Source organism: Dermacentor silvarum, chromosome 1 (assembly GCF_013339745.2).
Source record: "Dermacentor silvarum isolate Dsil-2018 chromosome 1, BIME_Dsil_1.4, whole genome shotgun sequence".
In the NCBI taxonomy this organism is placed as follows: Eukaryota; Metazoa; Arthropoda; class Arachnida; order Ixodida; family Ixodidae; genus Dermacentor; species Dermacentor silvarum.
The window spans coordinates 370,537,423-370,560,384 of NC_051154.1; the positions used below are offsets into that span (position 1 = coordinate 370,537,423).

At 46.9% G+C, this 22,962-nt stretch overlaps 1 protein-coding gene across 2 annotated transcripts in view; it reads left to right on the forward strand.

Annotated features, from left to right (window-relative positions):
- The window catches only part of LOC119437457 (membrane-associated tyrosine- and threonine-specific cdc2-inhibitory kinase), a 101,055-nt gene that overhangs the window by 57,219 nt on the left and 20,874 nt on the right, over positions 1–22,962 (forward strand). The window contains exons 8-10 of one of the 2 annotated variants that reach the window (XM_037704479.2): positions 6,424–6,569; positions 18,540–18,705; positions 21,875–21,989. In XM_037704479.2, coding sequence (XP_037560407.1) covers positions 6,424–6,569; positions 18,540–18,705; positions 21,875–21,989 — 427 coding nt within the window. The remainder of the gene's footprint in view (positions 1–6,423; positions 6,570–18,539; positions 18,706–21,874; positions 21,990–22,962) is intronic. The other variant, XM_049660576.1, reaches the window with a different exon arrangement.

The window sequence follows — 22,962 nt, forward strand, 5'->3', positions numbered from 1 at the left end:
TCCACAGGTATCACTTGCACACTGGTGTTTAGCGACGCAGTGTCTCTTTCGTCGACTGAAGCATGCTTCCAGTTAATATCTGGCTCGTGAGGTCCTCTGACACCAGGTAAGTTTCCGAGCACAAGATCATAAAGCGGCTTGTTCATACATAAGGCTGTGATTTCTCCAGTAAAGTACGGTGTATTTACATGGAGTTTGGCCTCTTGCACATCAATTACAGAGCCATCAATAAGCAGGACTCTGCTACTCTTTCCGGTCAAATGCTGATCGGGAACTAAATCTCTTCGGATAATTGCAGTATTGCTGCCCGTATCACGAAGAACTCTAATTGTTCGACCGAGCACTTGCCCTTCAACTACTGGCATTCCTTCCACCAGAAAAACGGGTTTTCTTCATCCGGTTTTTTATCAAAAGTGTCACGACTTTTCCCTTTCTTGTGTTATCCAGTTGGGTGACACAAAGAAAAATTATCGTGGTTCTCGTTGACCACGCAGGCTGAACTTTTCACTTTATGCGCCTTCGTACTCCAGCAATCGTCGCTCTTGTGACGAGTCTTCCCACAGAGCTTGCACTTTGTCACTTTAGCTTGGTTGCGACATTCATGAGCTTGATGCCCAAGGCGCTTGCAAAGCATACACCTTGGTGGTGGTTTTCTTGGAGCGTCGGTGGGATTCCTAGTGATGTATATTGCGTCCTCTGGAACTTTCCCGAGATTCAATAGGTGCTGAGCTTCAATGAACCGATCAGCCGCATCAGCTAGCTCTTGGAGTGACTTGCATTCTCGTTCTTTCAGGAATATAGTAAGCTTTGGATGGCAACACCGGATAAACTGTTCGGCGACCATGTGGTCTCGAAGGCTGTCGAACGTTCTGGACACGTTAGCCATGTCAATCCAGTGGTCGAAGTACCCTGAAAGCCTAGCAGCTAACTGTCTCCCGGTTTCTCCATCCTCTGCCCTTGCCTTGCGAAATTTCTCCGGGTAACCTTGCGCAGTGAATCGAAACCTCTGCAGCAAAGCTTTCTTTACTTTCTCGTAGTTTAATGAATCAGCGGCAGTCATTCGGCCAATTACTGTTAGCGCTTCACCACTCAAACACATGCTCACAGCTAATGCCCACTTCTCTTGTGGCCAATCTTGTCCTGTTGCCACGCGCTCGAACCTTTGCAAGTACGCATGTAAATCATCGCGTCGCTCATCAAACAACGGAAGCAACTTTTGCGGGTTGAGAACAGAAGAGGCGGCACTCGGAAGAGACATCGAATCAGTGTTGATTCGTGCGGATTCACTTTGAGCTCCTTCTTGGAGCTTCAATTTGAGCTCAAGAATTTGTCGAGTTCTTTCGTCGGCTTCCTTACTTGCTTCTCTCTCCGCAGCTCGTTCCGCTCTTTGTTTTGCCTGTTCGTTCTCAATCCACGTACGCAATTCCACACCTGACAATCCTAGCTGTGATCCAATAGTGGCTAATCTTTCGGTATCCATCGTTTATCTTTCTGTGAGCGTGCACTCTAGGGATAATAATTTCCTTCGATGATTTTACAAGCTGTATCCTGGCAGGCTCGCCAGATTGTGATGAAACTGATTATGTAATGATGTTAGATTGGTGATGAGACTGTAATGAGGTTTGGGCCCAGGACCACTCACCAAGGAACGCAATCAACCACTCGAGTGCACACAAACACAGAATATATATTAACAGCACAAAGACGTACAGAGATCACGATGGACACGTACTTAAGTTTGTTAATGCATGCAGTCCCGAAGCTGCTACTAGAGTGTCCTGTTATATATTATAAAGTCTCTCGCCGTGCGTTCCTTTTCCGTGGAGCCCGTTGACGCGTAGAGGCCGATGTCGGTCCCGAAGGGTCGGCTGACGGCTTGACCACGTCACCATGGACCTACCCACGGCATCATGGGATCTGCAGCTGCAGCAGACACAGCCGTGGTAGCCGTGCAACAGCTCTCGCTACTGCTCTCGCCTCCGGCAGCAGGCTCGTCGTGGCAGTGGCCCGGGAAAGCGACCACCTCGCCTGGCTCCCTGGACCGGTTGTCCAGCAGGAACACAGGCCCTTGAGGCTCCCTGGACCGGTTGCCTCGCTCGCCTGGCTCTCTCGAACGGTTGCCCCACTCGCCTGGCTCTCTGGACCGCGGTTGCCCCGCTCACCTGGCTCCCTGGACCGGTTGCCCAGCAGGAACGCAGGTCACTGGCATCCGAGAACGAGTTGTCCCGTTCGCCTGGCTCCCTGGACCAGTTGCCCAGCAGGAACACAGGTCCTTTGCGTCCGAGGACGGCGTAGTGGGCGATCTGGGTTCTCTGGACCGGGCGTCCAGCGAGAACCGGCTGGCCTTCAACGCCGAGCAGCTCAGAACACTCGCACGCACCACGCGCCACGCGATCACACCACTTCGTCATCGCCCCCGCACGGCGAACACGGCAATGTCTTTTTGTTTTTCGCGCGCTTCCGTCCATATCTTGACACCGGCCCTCAGCTACGAAAACACGACGAATTGACGTCATATTCTGCCGTCTCAGAATAGGACACACGTACGGCACCCACAATTTTTTGCTTGCTGGTGATGAACCACCAACCTGTGGTAGATGTGGTGAGAGGCTGACCGTCCTCCACGTCCTGCTGGAGTGTCGGGAAGCCGAACCGGAGAGAAGAAAACATTTTCCTGGTAGCATACCACTATCATATCCCTCTTCATCCCATGATGTTTATTCGTGAAGAACCACTTTTTAATGCCAATGCAATCCTTGGCTTTTTGAACGATGTTGTGCTACATGTTATTAGTCCAATAAGTTCGTAGCGCATCCTCTCTCTAGAGGATGCCGCTGTGATAATTTTTTATAGCACATGCCTCCAGGCTCTTGTGGTTCAAGGGCTCTGTCTAGGCAGCTGTGCTCCTTGCCAATTACTGCATCTTAAATATTTTAAATATCGGGTCATTCTTTCTCAATGCATTCTTCATTGCATAGTACACATCATTAGTCATTGCCATGATTTTAGTACTTGTATATTTTACGCACTTTACAGCGATTATTTTTAGGCCATGCCTCATCTATTTCTCAGAATTTGTCGCCCCACTGCAAACTCACAAACACTGGCATGGCGCTCTTTGGCCATACTTGGCCCTTGCGCCATTAAACACGATACATCATCAGGGCAAAACTTCTAATTTCATTTGCTGACAAGCCACCCAGTATGAAGGTAGTACAGTAGAATTCTGATGTTACGTTCCTGGGTGCTGCGTTTTTCTGGCTGTCCTGGCATAGCTCCAATAGGACCCAATGCATTAGTAACCCCGCTGTCGCGTCGCAAATGTGGGACCATTCCCGCATCATGTGTTGTGAACTACAACCCCGCGCTGCCCGAGCGGCCATGTTGACTTTTCATGTCGCTTGGCTTGGTGGCTTGACGATAGATTTGCCTCGCAAAGTGCCGGGGGCGACACCTATGATGTATTTTTGGTTTCCGTCAGCAAAAGCATGGCCTTTGAGGTCCATATTTCCAATCTAAGGATGATCTGTAACGCATTGATGTCTGTACTCTGGGTGGCGTTGTACTCTGGCATCAACTGCTTACTGCGCAGCGGCACGCGGTCACGCCGGCCGTATCTTAAAAGCGATCTGCGTTGGGGGCAGAGTATGGCAGTATAGGTGCATCGGTGGCTTGTAGCTTTGTGCATGTCGTGTGTTCTCAGCGCTCGGTTTGCGTTGGAGCGATAGACAACAGAACGAAGGTCACTTCGCTCACTTCTGCAGCGTCGCTTCCTCACGCTAGCGTATGACAGCGCGTGTCCGCGCTCATCGAGTGTGATGTGTTCATGTTTGCCTGTGTGCGCTGACACCATGCTTCTTAATATAGTTAATAAGCGAATGTTTGCAAGTGTATACAGACAATAAAACTACTAGCCTCGGCCACGACGTCTGGTGAGGGGTGGGAGTGGGAAGATCGCCTGACGAGTTATAGAGAAATAATACAACACTACAGACTGGTGAGGTGCAAATTTCCGCCACCACACCAGAAACTGAACAAGAGACAGGCGGTCACATGGCGACAGCTGCAGACAAGAACATTTGTAAACCCGGCGATCTTGAATCTCTGTTACCCAGAGCTTTATTTGTCCAACCAATGCAAGTTTTGTGAGGCCAGGGCAACCCTGGAACACATGTTATGGGAGTGCAAACAAGGGGGGGTTCCAGACGGGGACGCAGCCTCGAGCCGAACGCGCTGGGAGACTACGCTGCTCAGCTCCGCCCTCAAAGACCAACTCTGGGCCGTCCAGCGGGCCGAGGAAGCCGCCAGAGCTCAAGGGCTCGTGGCCGACACCTAGTCAGGGGTATTCGCCCAAATCCCCGAATAACTCGCCGGATTATAAATAAAGTTATCATTCATTCATTCATTTCCTTACTTTGTGTAGCTGTCTACTAATTTGCTATCGCAATCGATGCTTCGGCTTTCAAACTGCAACTTTTTTTCAGACGTAATAATTAAAATAAAATTGTGTGCAGTTCACCACTACTCTCATTTCTAGATTTTTCCTGTTTTCGCGACTGTTGCGTTTCTCGGCTCTTACATTTTTTTTACGGTCTCATGAAAAACGTATCCGCGGGGTTCTACTGTATTCAGATGGTATTCGCAGATGTGTGCAAATCCAATCAACTTGTAAATCATAGACTAGACAGGAGGGCTGTATAATGGTGTTTGCACACTCTTTGGAAGCGTCTAGGGGTCTTGTTTTCAATTGCCTGAAATCTACCAAACACATTGCAAATGTTTCACTATGTGTTTAGTGGTTCTGTGCTCTCCACTAGGGCGAGGAGATTGAACGATTAACAGTTAATGATGTTTTAAAAAGTTTTTTAAAGTTAAAGATTGAACAGTTAATGCTTTAATCATGATTTATTTATTTTTGTTCATGATCAGTTGGTTGAGGCTACATGAGCAAAATCGAGCAAGCATTAAACCCAATGTCCAAAGTTCACTTGCATTACAAAAAAATGCAACATGTTGGTCTACAATGCTTTAACTAAAACAGTGTCTTGGGGTCTCTTGGACAAAATCTACCTGCGTGGACTGCACTTAGAGGCAGGAGAGAGTCTCTGCAGCAGCTGCTAGTATATGGATTTTGAGGAAAAGCCCGGCAGCACGTTAATGAAATTGGTTTGTCAAAGCAAACTTCTTTCCGATAAGTGAAATAAAGTTTCTTTAATGCCAAGATGGTTTCGTGTCCCATGACGGTGCTGCCAGAAAACTTTTTTTTTTGTGTCCACAGCTGGACTGGAGAGCTTAACATGCTTGATATGCCCTTTCAGTGTTCCTGGTGTGATATTAAGGGGGGACGTGGCAATTGAAGTGGTCAAATTGGTCAAAATTTTCAATTATTCTATTTATTTTTTTTTCGCGATCCTCGGACCTTCATTTACCTCGTGGTGAAATATAACAAAATACAGAATAGAAATCGAAAATACAGCACTTTCCTAGAGTGCTGTCTTTAAAAATTGCGAAAAAATTGGGCTTTGAGCTCCGTTTTGACAGCTGTCATTGTTTTTGCAGTTGCTTTCAGTCATCCCGGTGCCATTTCACAATGAATGAAGACAAAATCATTCTGTCGTTGGCACTTAGATCCTGAAACATTGATGAGTGCAACAAAGCTGTCCATTTTTATCTGCAACGCATAAAAAATTTGTTTTTTTGTAAAGGTCGTTAGTAACACAATATGCATAGGAAAGTTCAAAAATAATTTGGTGCTCATTTCGGCATTTAAAAAATAAATAGCTTTATTGCACAGAATAGGCCTTTGTGAACATGCTCATGTGAAAATCTTGGCAAACTTATGTGTAATTAATTAATTAATTTGGTGATGACCATTAGAGGCTGTCAAGTGTTGTAACTCGAAAACTATGCTAGCACAAAACTGATTTCAGTTAAGTTATCAGCATAACAAATCGCACCTGCATGCCGAATTTCATCAATTTATTCCCAATTGCTACGTGCCCCCTTAAAGGTAAATGTCGATTTGTAGCATGTTTTCTTTTTTTATCAGTTTTTGTACGTAAACTGACAATATTTTGCAAACTTATGTATATGTTGATTCAAAAATCTGATTATACACTTGACACTCAACTCCACTATGTCCGACGCATATTCCTGTATCCTGCACTGGCTCTATTGGCCTGGTCATATGGGCGCTTTGGGGCAGCCCTGTTGGCTGTTATTGATAATTCATCGCGGACGTCCTGGTCACCCGGCCATTTCAGGGCTCCAGCATAGGCTGTTTTGCTGCCAACCATGCTGCCACAAATTGCACACAACCCATTGTAGAGCTCCCCTCTATGACTTGGCTTTATGGTTCGAGTCCAGCCTCACATAATCCTTGTCCTCGTTCTCATTGGAGACCGTGCATTTGTAATTTTGCAGGTCTTTCACCGCAGCTGCACAGTGTGATCCAGCAGATGATGCACCCCGATCCACAGCAGCGCATCACGGCTGACCAGCTGCTAGCCCTGCCAGACATCCGCCAGGTCCGCCTTCGGCGAAAGCTTTATGTGGCACGAAAGAGAGCGGTGAGTGACTCGCCTCTTCCATGCTTGCATTTCTTAACTTCACAAGGCAGCAGTGCCCTAGGAAACCAAGTCTGGCTATCCTTGTCATGCTGTGATGTAATGGTCAAAGTGCACACTATAAATATTTCTCACTGGTGGGCTAAGAGAGATATAGAAAAAAACAGAGCTTGGAAAGAGTCGCAAGGAAATGACGACCATGTTTGAGGAAGTTCCCAGGTCGTGGAGCAGTTGTCTTTAATTTCAAACAAAAGGGTTTATTCGTGGTCGAGTGATGCACAGCAGCTTGGAGTGGCAGAGGACCAGGCACAGTTTGCTTGTGTTTGAAAATGGGTGTTTCATTGCTTTGCCAAAGCGAAAGAGCATTGATGTTCTTCATTGGCATAACTGCATATTGGGGACAGATTGGAACTGCAGTGATGGCGCTATCCTGTGAACTAGTGTGGTAGAAACATGTTGCACAACTCTTTTCTTCGAAGAAAAAGAAAAGGGAAGCTTCTTCAGACAGCAAACTGTCGTTAGTACGATATTCATTACAGCGAAATCTCGATATAATGAATTTCAGGGGACCGTGGTAAATAGTTCGTTATTGTGAAAAGTCGTTATAGTGAAAGCCCCCAAATTAAACATTCCGTCCATTAACTTATCAGTTCATAAGTTGTCACCATATGAGCTATCCACGAAGGCATCGCTGTTGGCTCTCGGCCCGTGCTGTTGCTATTTGCCATAGATTCAGGCACCACGCACCACTGAAGCACCATGTAATAAGTGACGTGCTCAAAACAGATGATGACGTCGAGAAAACTACCGACAAAAAGAAAGCTCCATGGTGCCTCCAAAGCGCAATGTTTCTTGTTTGTTTATTTTCACAATCCTTGCTGTGGACACCGCAACTGTCTCGCTCGAGGCGGACACCTTAACTATATAAAAGCGCAAGTGCGTGTAAATGACATCGGCCGGTAACTACAAAGTGTGACCATGTGGCAACCCCGCAAGTATGGAGGTTACATTTCTCCATGCGCGTAGCTACTACGGCCGCAGAAAGTGCAAAAGAGGTGCGAAAAGAAGGAAGAGACGTGGCTCCGTTGCTAGGCGACACTTGTCTGGGCGGAACATGCGCTCGCAAAACCTGATGAGTCGTCGCCTCAGCTACTGTTCAAACGGTCCTGCGCGTGACAATCGCCACATCGGGACCTTCTGAAAGAACGGCTTGCCTGACTGTTCAGCTCACCCACTGTTACCCTTCCTCGGAACAAAAAAGCGCAAGTCGAGAGCGAAAGTATGTTGCGGTGATGTCCGACGCGATGCGCGCCTTCTGGCCCCGCTGCTCACGCTGCTCTACTGAGCTGCGCTGTTGGAATATCTGTCCACGCGGGTCCTTCGGGCACCCTGCGCCACTGTAGAGTGCAAGGGCACCGTCCTAAACCAGGCACGGATCCATTGCAACGTGCGCCGGCATGTCATCTGAGGGTTGGGTGGTACGGAAAAGGCGTGTGCGGGTGACAGCCGCTTCCCTTGTGACATGCCGCTGTCACCAATTCACGTAATCGTCGTTCTGCTTTCGTCTTTTTAGGAACTCGTGGATTGATTATTGTGGGCTATTGGCCTTTCGATAAGCGGTCGACCCGCTTTCCGACGCGCCGATGCTGCGTGCCAGCATTTTGTTCTTTTTCCCTCAGGCGCCATCTCAGGATTTCCCGGACCCGTACGCCGTGGCGTCCGCTTTCTGCGCCTTGTCGTCTGCTAGCCTCCTGTTTCGGCTGCCGTGACTGGATACACAAAAATCGAAGAATTCCAGATTTTGGAATACAAGTTCGTAGTACTGAGGCATTGTTAACATGGAAACTGAAGAACAATTGTTATTCTGAAAAGTTTGGTATTCTGAAGTTCGTAGTACTGAAATGTTTTTACATTGAAACTACAAGTAGTCAGTGTCGTAGCACAAGCTTTGGTGTGACGTCTTGTGATAACGTGCGATTAAAGATTGCACATGGCCCTGTGACGTCATAGCGTTCTTTGTATAAGAACAAGTCGTTCTTGGCAATAAAGCGAGTTGTCTTTCTGCTCCTGGACCATTGTTGCTCGTCTGCGTTAGTTTATCTGGCGATGAGGGTGGGATCGCCGTAACCTGGCCTGCTGGACACCATCAACGAGGATGTGATGGCTCGACGAGGCCACGCTACTACCGGAGGCGTCTCTACGATAGGCCAGCAAGGGATCCGAAAGTCAATCAAGTAACATTTACTTCTCCTACCAAGCCATGTCCCGGCTCGGCAAACTAGACGAGTATGACCTTAAGGTTCAGAACTTCGAATCGTATGTCAAACGATTTGAGCATTACGTCAGGGCAAACGAGATAGCGGAAGAGAAGAAATTGTCCGTTTTCTTGACAGTAATTGGTGCAGAAGCATATGAAGTTCTCATGAACTTGGTTTTTCCATTGCTGCCAGGAGATAAGACCTTCGCGGAAGTAAAAGAGCTCTTGCAAAGCCACTACAGCCTGAAGACTTCTATAATTGCAGAAAGGTGCAAATTCAACTGCCGAGTGCAACTTGACAACGAAAGTGTCGAAGATTTCATAGTAGAGTTGAAGCACCTAGCCCGGAAATGTAACTTCGGGAAATTTCTCCTTGACGCCCTACGCGACAGATTGGTAGCTGGGATTCGAAGTGAAGAGATGCAGAAGGCATTGTTCACAGCTGACGCACTCACATTCAAAAGGGCATGCAAAATAGCTCTTGACAGTGAATTGGCTGCGAAACAAACAGCCGCAATACAAGCAGGTAGCCGGGCGGAGAACATAAACGAAGTGAAAATGAAAACTAACAAGCATCAGCGCAGCGACCGGGACGAAGCGAAGGCTAAAAGTTAGGCGCGAAACAAGACCAAGAAACAAAAATGTTACCGCTGTGGCAAGATGCATGCGTTAGAAAATTGCTGGTATAAAAACTACTCATGCAAGCTATGTTCAAAAGTTGGACTCCTTCAAAACATGTGTCGAACGAGCAAAAGCGAGCTGAAGGCACATGCAGTAATGGAATCATCAGAGGAAGACAAGCACACTCTGTACAACTGCGCAGTCGACACATCTGTGAAGAACGGTTATGTGGTGACTGTAAATGTGGAGGGCCAGAAAGTGTCAATGCAGGTGGATACGGGGGCCGCAGTGACAGTTGTACCTGAAAGTGTGTACAAAGAAAAGTTTTTGCATGTGAATTGTGAACCAACTCAGATTGTTCTAAAGACGTACACAGGCGAGAAAATGGATCTCATAGGGGAATGTAATGTAACCGCGACCTATGAAGGGCATAGTGCGGTTTTATCAATCGTTATTATCAAAGAACGTGAGCGCGAGTTACCTGTATTGCTGGAACGAAGCTGGCTTAATAAGCTTCGGCTGAATTGGAAATCGCTTTTTAGCGTACGCAACGAAGACAGAGTAGATAAGATTCGCGAACAGTTTCCAAACGTGTTTTCGCAATCGCTTGGTGCTATCAGGAACTTGAGGCGCAAATTGTTTTGCAGCCTGGTTACGCCAGTGTTTTGTAAAGCACGCCCACTTCCTTTTTCTTTGCGCGAAAAACGCCTAGCTGAGCTTGAAATCCAAGGCATTATCACGCCTGTGAGTAGAAGCGATTGGGCAACTCCGCTAGTTTTGGTCCCAAAGAAGCAAGGTGATCAAATACGCCTCTGTGGTGATTACAAATGCACTGTAAATCCTGTACTTAAGGTAGACCACTACCCACTACCACAACCAGAGAAATTGTTCACAGCAATTTGTGGATGCAAAGTATTTTGTGTCTTAGATTTGTCATTGGCATACCAACAAGTGGTACTTAGCCAAGAATCAAGACATATTCTGACAGTTAACACGCATAAGGGACTCTATCAGTATAACAGACATCCTTATGGAATAGCCAGTGCCCCTGCTTTGTTCCAGTGCATGATGGATAAGGTTTTGCTTGGTATTCCAAATGTTGGTTGTTATATTGATGATGTCATAGTTGCAGGCCAGAACGTGGACAATTGCCAAAAAACACTCGAGCGGGTGCTGGGCAAGCTTTTGGAGCATAACATTACGTTAAAGGTGGAAAAATGCAAGTTTTTCCAAGATTCTGTCTCGTACCTTGGGCACAAGGTCAGCGCCGATGGCATCTACCCGACTGACGAGAAAGTGAAGGCAATCCTGCACACTCCTGAACCCACAAATGTAACCGAATTAAGAGCATACTTAGGGCTGCTCAATCTTTACAGCAAATTTATGAAGAATGTGTCATCTGTGGCAGAACCAATGTACAGATTGTTGCGGAAGGGAAAACAATGGCTGTGGACGAAGGAGTGTAGTAATGCTTTCAAAGCGACTAAGCATCTGCTTGTAAACAGCCGTACTCTTACCTACTACGACGCACGCAAGCCACTCGGGTTGCAATGCGATGTGTCTGCATACGGCATTGGAGCGGTTATTTTCACGTGCTGCCAGACGGAGAAGAGCATCCCATAGCTTTTGCTTCGCGAACTCTGACGTCAGCCGAGAAAAATTACACACAATGTGAAACAGAGGCCCTAGCACTTGTCTTTGGACTTAAAAGGTTCCACAAGTTTCTTTTTGGTAGAAAGTTTATGTTGTACACTGACCATGAGCCACTCGTGAGCATCTTGGGACAGAACAAAGCAACCCCATTGCAAGCAGCTGCCAAACTACAAAGATGGTCCTTGATAATGTCAGCGTACCGGTATACTGCCGAAGTATCGCAAAGGGGCTGAAATCGAAGTGGCTGATGCTCTGTCTCGTCTACCTTTGCCATCTTGTCCCAAATCTGAAAGTTCGGAATGCCTTTCCGTGTTTGAAAGCACTCCGTTGAACTCTTCTGACGTAGCTAAGGTCACCGCACGTGATGGCAAACTATGCAGAGTCGTCGAGTACACGCGATATGGCTGGCCTTCAGAAGTGCCTAACGAACTCCAGCCATACTACGTTAGACGTCTAGAGCTATCACTCGAGCAAGGTTGCGTCACGTGGGGCACAAAGGTGATCATGTCTGACGCATTGCAACTGGCTGTGTTGTCTTTGCTGCATGAGGACCATCCAGGCACCTCAAGGATGAAAATGCTGGCTAGAAGCTTCATTTGGTGGCCAGGTCTAGATAAAGCAGTAGATTATGAGCCTGTTGGGTTTGTCAAGTCGTGCAACCAGCTGTGCAGCCTGTACCACTACACCCTTGGCCTTATCCGTCCAAGGTTTGGCAAAGGCTGCATGTTGACTTTTCTATGAAAGGACAGTTCAACTTCCTAGTTTTAGTTGATGCCTATTCTAAGTGGATTGAAGTATGGCTAATGACCTCAACCATCACAAGCCAAATGATTTCCAAACTTCGAAGTGTCTTCGCGGCGTACGGATTTCCCGACGAAATTATGTGTGATAACAGGCCACAGTTTGTATCACAAGAGTTCGAGCACTTCTTAGCTAAAAATAACATAAAACATACAAGAACGCCGCCCTATTACCCAATTTCGAACGGGGCAGCCGAGCGTCTGGTGCAAACAACGAAGCGCACATTGCTGAAACAGCTGTTATCAGATGTCTCGCAAAACAGAGAATCGGTGCAAATCGGGTTAGACAGCTTTTTGATGAGCTATCGAAACACGCCACATAGTGTGACAGGAAGCACTCCTGCACAGCTCTTCTTAAAAAGGCAACCTAAGACCAAGTTGTCATTCCTGAAACCCAATTTTCAGCAAGATATGTTCAACAAACAGCTGAACAGCAAGCGTCAGAAAGATAAGCACTGGGCTACTGAACATGGATTCCTAGTGGACGACAAAGTGTTGGTAAATGCGTTCGGGGTGAAAATGTGGCTTGGGAAGATGGTGTAGTTACGCAGATTGTGAGCCCAGTGACATATCTTGTGAATGTGGCGGGTGAAGTGCGCTTTGTGCATGCTGACCATTTGCGTCACTCCTTTGCAAGACCTGTCTCAGCTGAACCATTGCAGCTACCTCCCAACACGATGCGCCTGGCCGAGCCGCAACAACCGCCAGATACAGAACCCGTAATTACCCCTACAAGGCTCCCGATGACCGCCGCACAACCCATGCAATCTGCATTGCGGAACTCTGTGCAGAGTCCAACTTCCAAAGCATCAACCGACTCTCCGACTACGGCACCAACAACTACCGTAAAATTCCGAGCAAGCGCCCCCACCCGTGCAAGAGCCCCCCCTAACTTCACTGCTAATTTCAAATTTCCGCGCCGTTCCGGGAAAGCACTCCCCTCCCGCTCCGCACCAACACTGGCCTGCCACATCCAGTCCACGAAAATGATGGCAAATTTGGCAAACTGCACCGGTGCGCATCGGGGCGCCCCGATGAGCCATTTCATCGAATCATGGTCGTACCCGGGCGCCCCAGTGGGCACACGAGTGCATCGGGGCGAACTGCGGCTGGCGGTCTGTAGTTCACGGACCGCCGGCCGACGGCGAGATCTGCCTCTCGCACGGCACAGAGGAGTTCCCTGCGACACCACGACGTGACCACTCGGTGACAGAGTCGGTCGCGGCTACGCTTTGGCATCGCCGGCAGCTTCACCGCTGCTAATCACTCGCCACCGATATCGTCGTTAGGCCTTTTTCAGTTCATTTCGAATCTGTAGTGGACAGCGCTTCAGCACGAACCGCCGACGCTCCCAAGCAGCAATGTTTTGTTACCGTCGTTGCCGCTTTACCCTCTCCTCGCAATAATTTCACACGATCAAGAAAACATGCTAATATTTGCGGCGCCACCAGCTGCGATGCGAGCATGGCCGAGCCGCTGTCCGCCGTCAGTAGCCATACACTGCAGCTGAGCTTCACTTGTATCAGAACTCTCATTAGTGCTAAACGTTTCAACGTGGACATGGTTTTTAATAAAGTGAACATTACGCGTCACTTTACTCTCGCAGACATAATTTTGCCTGGAATAGAAGCTGCATAACCAATGTTCGCGTCGCCGGTCGCGGCGACGCGCCGATGCAGCGTCGATGCGCTTTCTGTAGTTCTTTTGGTGGTTTTAAGTAACGGTGGTGTTGAGAGTGATAAACACCACTAACAAATCTTTGGCTTAATAAAGTTCATGTTCAATAAAATTTTAATGCTATTCCCACTGCGCTCTTTTTTGCGGGAAAATTTTGTCGTGGCCATCTTGAATTTTGGTGCCGTTCCGGGATAGCGCCCCCCTAACTTTGCCGGTAATTTCGACTTGCTCGAGGGGGGGTGCTTGCTCGGAATTTTACGGTACTTCACACCAGGACACATCCCCAGCAGAGCACAGAAGGTTCAAGCAAGCCCGAAGTCGTGCTTCGACGAAGCGGCCGTGCGCGACGTCCGCCGGATAGGTTTAGGCATGAGGACTTTAGGAAGTGAAGTGCGGACTTAATCTAAGTGGGAAGGAATGTCGTAGCGCAAGCTTTAGTGTGACGTCTTGTGATAACATGCGATTAAAGATTGCACACGGCCCTGGGACGTCATAGCATTCTTTGTATAAGAACAAGTCGTTCTTGGCAATAAAGCGAGTTGCCTTTCTGCTCCTGGACCGTTGTCGCTCGTCTGCGTTAGTTCTGTCAGCAGGGGATTTCTGAAAAGTTATTTAATGTGGGGTTCGTAGTAACGAGATTTTACTGTATAAATACACAAGCTGGTAGGCAAGCCACTGGCCAAAACACACAATTCTTGGAATGTGCTGTTTCTGAAAGTTGATGTTTCGTAGCATCTTCTTCTTTCTGGGGTTTTACGTGGCAAAGCCAGTTCTGATTATGAGGCACACTGTAGTGAAGGGCTCCAGATTAATTTTGACCACCTGGGATTCGTTAACTTGCACTACAATGCAAACACACAGGCGTTCTTGTATTTCGCTTCCATCCGACATTTTTGCTACCAAACGCATATTTTGAGATATGAACAAATGTTTGCTTCACTGTAACCAATATTTTCTCATATCTATAATACAGCCAATCTTTACGATTACTTCATTAGAGTGCAGTCCACTTATACTAACAATACCAGATATAATAATATATCGTTTTTAATGATCAGTGGACTTGAAAGTTATCAACTTATGCCTTAGGGCTATGAGAAAAAAAGTCATATACAGTCGAACCCGTATATATTGAACCCACATACAGTTAAACCTGGATATATAACGAAATTGACAAATTCCCGAAAAATTTTGTTATAAAGAATATTTCGTTATAGGCAGGTTCGGCACGAAAAGTCGAAAAAGAAACGCTTACCGTATATACTCGATTCTAACGCGCCCTCAATTGTAATGCGCACCTGTGTTCCGTGACCAAGAGAGAGGAAAAAAAATCCTTTATAGTACGGCGCACCTCATGCTTTCATATAGAAATACAGCTATCGCTCAAGATTTACTCCCAATACACTAATGTTGCGATGAAGAAAAAAGTTACAGTTTCAAAGGCGAAGCATCAATTGCGACAGCAAATTAGCAGACAGCAATACGAAGTAAGGATAGTAATCGGCCGTATAAACTTGTAAACATTCGCTGTTTAACTAAATTGGTAGAATAATGTGTAAGCACACGTACTACAGCACATGGTTGAAGCTACGGTAGCTGGGCTCATCAACTAGAAAAGGAGAGTACTGGCTTGGCGGGCTAGGCCAGCTACAGCAAGTGGCGGGATCAGGTTTGAATGAAGGGAGGGGAAAAGTCACGCCCGCGGCGGCAAGATCGCCGGGACAAGGGATGCAGGCCCGCCTCGCGCACACTCGTACGCATGCACACGTGCACTTGCTCTCGCCTCGCAGTCGTGAATTTCAGCGCACCAAGCGCGACACCGCTGCTTCGCATTCCGTCACGGCAGAGAAGGTGCTTCTGGTTGCTGCTCACGCAAAAATGACAAAATTTGGGGCGTAATCTCTAGGTTGTCGGCGGGGAAAATTTTGTTATTTCGAGGGGGTCTCCCGCTGCCACTTCGTTACATAGAGGTCTCAAATACATGTGCTTTATGAAGTAACGGCGGGGAATAGAAAAACTTCGTTATATCCAGGAATTCGTTATATGGAGGTTCGTTATAAGCAGGTTTAACTGTATAACAAATAATAATGTGTAACATACAGTAGTAAAACCCCCTTGAAAATTTTTTTATAACATGTTTATTTCATATATCTAATTACCTATAGTATATCGAACTTTTTTGTCATCCTCTTCAGATTCAATATATCTGGTTTCGACTGTATAATGATATGTCGTTCACCGCATATCGCATATAACAATACAGATTTTGCCTTCTGGGCGGCGTTATAGCAGAAAAATTGTGAAATTTGCTCTGCTAATTTCTCTGAGACGGGGCACAATTTGCCTACGCGATTTCGTATCTGCCGCCATTTCCGTGCAGTGCGTCCTGCCTACGCACCAATTGTGAAATCTACGGATAGCATTGCAAGTTTTGGCAGTGTGCCACAAGATGGCGCCAGCTGCTTTGCGTCCGCATAGTTGGCAATCGTGCGAGCGTCCTGAAAAATAAAATAAATGGTCTCCAATCCACGCTGTGAAGGTAGTTGGAAAGCGAAGCTGTAAACATCATGTGCCACAGAAGCAGTGGAAAGTGCACCGAGAAAGCGTGAAGCTGTATCGCTTGAGACAAGGCTGCAAATTTTGCAAGACTCAAAGCACTACGAGCTCATGCAGTTGATGACATTGGCGATATTGAAAACCAGGAGCACTGTGTTCGTGAATGCTAGAACCAGTGGCCATGCCGATGAACTGAAAAGTTGGGCTTTGTGTGCCAGGGTGAAACCTCCTATGGTTGAAACCAACACGGTGGAAGCTGCTGACATTACCGAACTCTGGGAGCACGTGGTTACTGACAGTGAAATAGTAGGTGGTGCTTTGACGGAGGAGTTTCTGAGTGCAGATAGTGCTGCCTCGTTTTGCAAAGAGATCTCTGATGGCCTGATCGTCGTCGCGACGGACGGAGGCATTGTGCGACGGAATCGACGACAGCAGCAGCACTAATGACGAGATGGACAATAGCCCGTCTTTGACACCGACCCCGATGTTCACCCAAAGTGCACTGTTGTCTATCGAGTTGCTCATTGATTTCGTGCACGCTAAATTAAAGCTGCCAGTGTTCGCGCAGCAGCTGGATGCGATGCACACCACGGTTGTGAACCTGAAACTTCTGCCAAAGCAAGTGGAGATTTCTGACTACTTCATTGTGCATAACACCCTGTTTAGGGGTATAAATAAATATTTTATATTTTACAGCCTCCTTTCTACAACGTAGATTTTTCATCGCAAGCGGCAAATTTGGTTTTGGAGCTACAAAAGTATGTTTTTACAGCAGTCCAGATATAGTGATCATCGGTTATAACGATTGGATTTTTTGTTCTGGGCATTGTTTTAAGTGTACTGTATATCGGGTAGCTTGTTATACCTATGTTCATTATATACAGTAAAATCTCGGTGATACAACTCTCGCGGGGTCGGGTGAAATATTCATATCACCCAAAATTCATATGTATCATCAAAACATACACAAAGTCATGAAAAAGGGAATTTATTTTTAGCAGAAAAAATTCCTAAAATGTAGTGGAACCCATTGATACATTCCTCGCTGCTGCATTTTCCCGGCTGCTATGTCAAGTTCTCATGGTCCCGACCTAAATCCTACATTGACTTCCATGTATTAAGTTCCCCTTGACACGTCGTCAATCTGTAATTTTCCTGCATCTTACGTTGTATTTGAATGTGTCGGTGATGTAAATTTAGTGGTGGAGCCAGCTTGTACGTTGCAACAAGTGACTGGCATGTTGGCGACCCAGCATAGCCACGCGTACACTGTATCTTAAAAGTGATCTGCGACGTGCGCACCCGCACGGGCCTCATCTTCAGAACTATCTACAATGTTCACAAATTGCGCCTAGTGCTTCCTTACCCCAGCGTTTTGAGAGCTACTTCCTGTGGCCATCGAGCAAGATGTGTTTGTTGCTTCACCTTTAGGGCTTCACCTTTCGGGTTTCACCTTTCGGGCGTACCCGCCGCGGTGGCTGAGTCAGCTAAGGCGTTGCGCTGCTGAGCACGAGATCGTGGGATCGAATCCCGGCCGCGGCGGCCGCATTTCGATGAAGGCGAAATGCAAGAACGCCTGTGTGCTTGCGTTGTAGTGCACGTGGTCGAAATTAATCCGGAACCCTCCACTATAGCGTGCCTGATAATCAGAACTGGTTTCGGCACGTAAAACCCCAGAAAGAAGAAGAACCTTTCGGGTGAAACTGCGACTTTTTTGGGGGGGTCTCTTGAAAATGCATCAACGGGGTTCTATTCATGTGCGTTTCCTTCTTGCCCAAATCGTCAACGATCACCTTCTGGAAGGCGTAAAAGTGCGCGCACGTCATCTCGGGAATCTTTTTTGCCCGCCACTAAACGCCTCTGCACATCGAGTGCGGGTAGCGTTTTAGCTGTCGTGGCTGCTGCCACGGTCGTCGTTGCTGCAGCGGTCCTCGCCTTCTTTCTTGCTGGTCAAAGCATTGGCTAGGCTGTGATGTGGTCCGGTTGACTCGATGGGGTAACCAATGAGAGATTGCGCAGCTGCGTGACATAGTCTGCTTGGCAACTATGGATCCCTCCCAGATCCCGCTGTGCCCGTTCGCCTGTGCCGGTCGCTCTGCTGGCTCGGCCACTGCCGCCGCTGTGGAGGCTATAGCGGCACGGCAACGCATTCATAACAGCTAATGTTTTTCTTATTAAGAGCAGTGTATTTCAGCCTGGGAATGTTACAAATTCATATCGCACCGAAATTCGTACCAGCCGTGATCGTATCACAGGGGTTTTACTATATAGTGAGTCAGTTTTCGCAAGCACTGCATTCCCAGTGCCTTCCTGCACTTCAGCTATGCTCTGCTAGAGCTCTGTAAATACTTTCGGCTGGGAATGTTTAACCAGAATGAAACATTTGCATCAACAATTTCTGTTCTCTAGGTTAGCTGGGTGCAAGACATGTTGCTGCTGACCTGGTTCTGGGTGCAGTCGTACCTTGTAGCCACCTGGAGGGTTCCACGCTCCTGCATCAAGCCACTCTTTGCATCCTCCCGTCCGAGTGTTGCTCATCGAACGTCAAATCTGGACACGGACTGCTTTTCCGACGGTGTGTACTTAATTGTTTGTCTGCCCAGCTGCACCGTTACAAGCTTTGTGTGATGGCATTCTTAGCCCTTTAATCATGGTTGGCTCAATGGCCATGGCTCTTGTGCTGCTGCGTTAATTTGGCAAGAAAGCTGCAATTTTTTATTTTTTTGTCACCCTAATGACACCGTTGCCTTTTTAGTTCTAGCAGCTTTTTTAGCAATGCTAATGTAGACAGTACATTACCCTGGTCAATTTCTTCGGGTTGCTTTCACCTAAGTTGAATGTACTGGCTCCCATTTTTATCCTGAGGGGTTATCTGCACCTCCATTTGTTGCTGCTTCTGAAGACATGCAGAAGAGCTAATCTGTGAGCCATTCAGGCGCATCAGAGCTCCTTCTCTGGGAAGATCATAATCTTGGTATCCGATACCGTTTAAAAAATTGGGAATTTTTATTTTCTCATGCCAAACATTGACTTGCCACCACATGTGGTAATTTAAAGCTGTAGATCAAAAAACAAGGAAGACATCTAAGGACATTTAAAACAGACAAAACTCTATGGAAGTCATCATCACTTAGTAATTTTTCACTAAAAATGGATTGCTTTCATTCATTACCTTCCTACTTTCTAAAAAAATATTGCCAACACTGCTCTGGCTATTGAGCACACAGATGCAGGTTCGATTGCCTCCTTGGTAGCCGCATTTCAATGGGGGCAGAACTCAATCAAGCATCAGAGCTAACCAGCTAACTGCAAGTCTATGAACACTTTCAAGCCACCTCCTGTGGCTTTTTGTTCTGAGGTCTCTTTTTCATGTATTTTCACGAAAAGAAATGTCGAAATTAAAAACCAGGTGAATAACATATGACACTGTGAGCCTGAAATAAGTTATCAGGTTTAATGTCCCAAAAGTGCACGGGAGGTTATGCAAGTCTCTGTAGTGGAGCGCTCCAGATTCATTTTGACATATGCACCCAAAGCATTACACAGTCTCTTTAAAACATTGCAATTTAAGAATTGTCTCGTACTGTTTGTGTGGTAATTCATTTTTGCAAGCAAGATTCTGTCTAAGCCAATGTGGATTCCCAATTATATAACCAATTATATAGCTTCTTGGGTCTTTGCTCGTACTTTCGACGTTTTCTGCCCAACTTTGCCGATACTGCCTACCCCCCTGACTTCATTGCTGCGCAAGGATAACCCTTTCATCTGGACAGCAGATTGCGATTCCTCGTTTCGTCAACTGAAGTTCCTGCTCTCTTCCGGACCCATACTTCGTCATTTTGACCCCTCTGCCACAACAGAATTGCACACCGACGCGAGTGGAATCGGCCTCGGCACCGTCCTCGTGCAGCGCTTTAGTGACGCCGAGCATGCCATTGCATACGCCAGCCGTTCGTTGAGCAAACCCGAACAAAATTGCACCGTCACTGAGCAAGAGTGTCTCGCCATTGTCTTTGCAGTCCAGAAGTTCCGGCCATATCTCTACGGGTGCCGCTTCATGATCGTTACCGACCACCATTCACTATGTTGGTTAGTTGGTCTCTGTGACCCGTCTGGCCGCCTTGCTCGATGGGCGCTACGTTTACAGGAATTTGACTTTGCAGCCCGTTACAAGAGTGGCCGACATCATGCAGATGCCGATTGTCTTTCGAGGTTCCCTCTACAAACAAGTGAATGTGACGCCGACAATTTCGATGAGTTTCTGGCCGCCATCCACGACATTCTTTTTCCCGACATGGCAACCTTCCGGGAAGAGCAGCGTGACGACCGCAGCCTGGATGCCCTCTTCGCCTCAGCTGCTCAGCCAACAGGTAACAATGGCTTTGTCATCCAAGATGGCCTGCTCTACAAGAAGAATTATGCGGCTGATAGTGCCCGAGGTGGGCACTATCAGCCGCATAATTCTTCTTAGTGGTCCCTAAAAAATTGAGAACCCACCTGCTCCGCGCTATGCACGACGACTCTACCGCTGGGCACCTGGGTTTCACCAGAACATACCACTGCATTCAGGGCCGATTCTACTGGACTAGTATGCGACGGGATATTGAAAAGTATGTGGCCGATTGTAACAAGTGCCAGCAATTCAAGCGCCCTAATTCCGCACAGGTTGGACTCCTTCACCCTGTGGCGCCACCGTCATCTTTCAAAATGGTTGGAGTAGATCTTCCCAGCCCATTCCCGCGCTCAACAAACGATAACCGTTGGATTATAGTCTGCGTCGACCATCTTACGCGTTATACTGAAACTGCAGTGATGCTAACAGCCACGGCTCTTGATGTTTCGAGCTTCCCCCTATCCTCCGTTATACTGCGTCATGGACCCCCTTGTGTTATTGTGAGCGATCGCGGTCGCCAGTTCGTGGCCGACGTAGTCGAAGAGTTGTTGCGTCTCTGTGCTTGCCAGTTTCGCCACGCGACCCCGTAACACCTACAGACAAATGGTCTCGTCGAGCGCGCTAACAGAGCTTTGACCGACATGCTTTCGATGTATGTGGATTCCAGGCACAAAAATTGGGATGACATCTTGTCTTTTATGACGTACGCCTACAACACCGCAAAGCATGAAACTACAGGCTACAGCCCTTTCTATCTTCATGTTACATCACCCCGTAGCTTCCTTGACACCATTCTACCTTTTACTCCTCATACAGACTCTTCTATTGCCCAGACTCTGCCACGCTGAGGAAGCATGCCGCATAGCTCAGCTCCGTACGTTGGCATCCCAGAACCACTCGAAGATCCGCTACGATTCACGACATAAGAATGTGTCATATGACAAAGGGGACGTATGGCTTTGGACACCACTTCGCAAGCACGGCCTGTGCTAGAAGTTTCTGGCTCGTTACACCGGGCCTTTCGTCATCACCGATTGCCTAAGTGATGTAACCTACTCGATTGCTTGTCTCGTGTCCAATGGCTACCGGCCTAAGAAGACGCAGCTTGTTCACGGCACTCGCCTAAAACGCTGTCATCCACGTGACTCCGAGTGGACGTACCAGTTACTCGCCCAGCGAGCTTCCTCTGAGAAGGGAGGAGTGTTAGCTAAAGCTACGACAAGGACGGAAGAAGAGCAGAACGAAGTGCACTTGTCTTGGCAGCAGCTCAGTGTCGGCGCGGCCCCTTTTCATCAATTCATCTCTTAAACAAACCCACCCCATCGTAACAATATGTATTTTGTTTTTGCAGATGAAACGTTCGGAGAGTCTCTAAATCACGACCTTGGGGAGCACCAAGACTCCCTTGGGGTGAACTTGAGCAGCTTTGAACGCAGCTTCTGTGATGGTGGCCACTCACTTGAAAGGTTGGTTCGAGAAATGCCGGTTCACTAAACCAGGGATCTCCAAACATTTTGGCCAGAGGGCCGCATTGGTGGCCAGTTGCGATTCTGGAGGCCAGACAATAAATAAAGAAAATGAATAAATATTAGTGAAAATGAATTCGTCAACATAAGAAGTGGCACCGTACATAGACTAAAAAACATATTTCTATTATTCATCTTATTTTCTTCAAATAATTTCCTATTTTAATTTGTTGTGTTGACCTTGCATAAATACAGAAAAAGCGAAATAATTTAAAATTAGAATTTCCCCTTTTCTTCCAAGTTTCCATTTGTCTATAGATTTGAAATAATTTTATACATTTGTGGTGACCAAGAAGCTTGTTCCCTGTTTCTCAGTAGCACGTAGATTTTTACTTTTTGCTTGGTCAGTCAGTGTTTTCTGTTTTTTTTTTACTTTGAACACTTTTTTAAAGCCTAGAACAGCTACTCGAGTCATGGTGCATGCTACAAATTGTGTCCAGGTGGACATCACTTGCAAAAAAAAGCAATCGCATCACTTATTACAATAATTAACTTCTTAGTTATAAACTTTAAGGCACGTGTTTATATTGGGAAGTTGAAGGAAATTGTCATAAGAGCCTAGTTCCATGTTTCAACATTTTAAAACGGCCATGTAAGCCGAAATAATTGGGCACAAATTACTCATTGAATTTACCTTATTATGCACGCAGCACTGCAAAGCGCAGCTTGAAACGCAACCCTCTTTTGACACTAATATACTACTAATCCATAAGAAGGAAGACATTAAAGAACTATAGGCCCATTAGCTTGCTTTCAATATTGTATAAAATATTCGCCTAGATAATTTCCAATAGAGTTGGGGCAACACTTCCAGGTCGTCAGTCAGGTATATAAAACCTGCGGAGTACAATCAGCCTCTCTATATGGCTTCATAGATTATGAAAAGCCATTTGACTCGGTAGAGATACCAGCA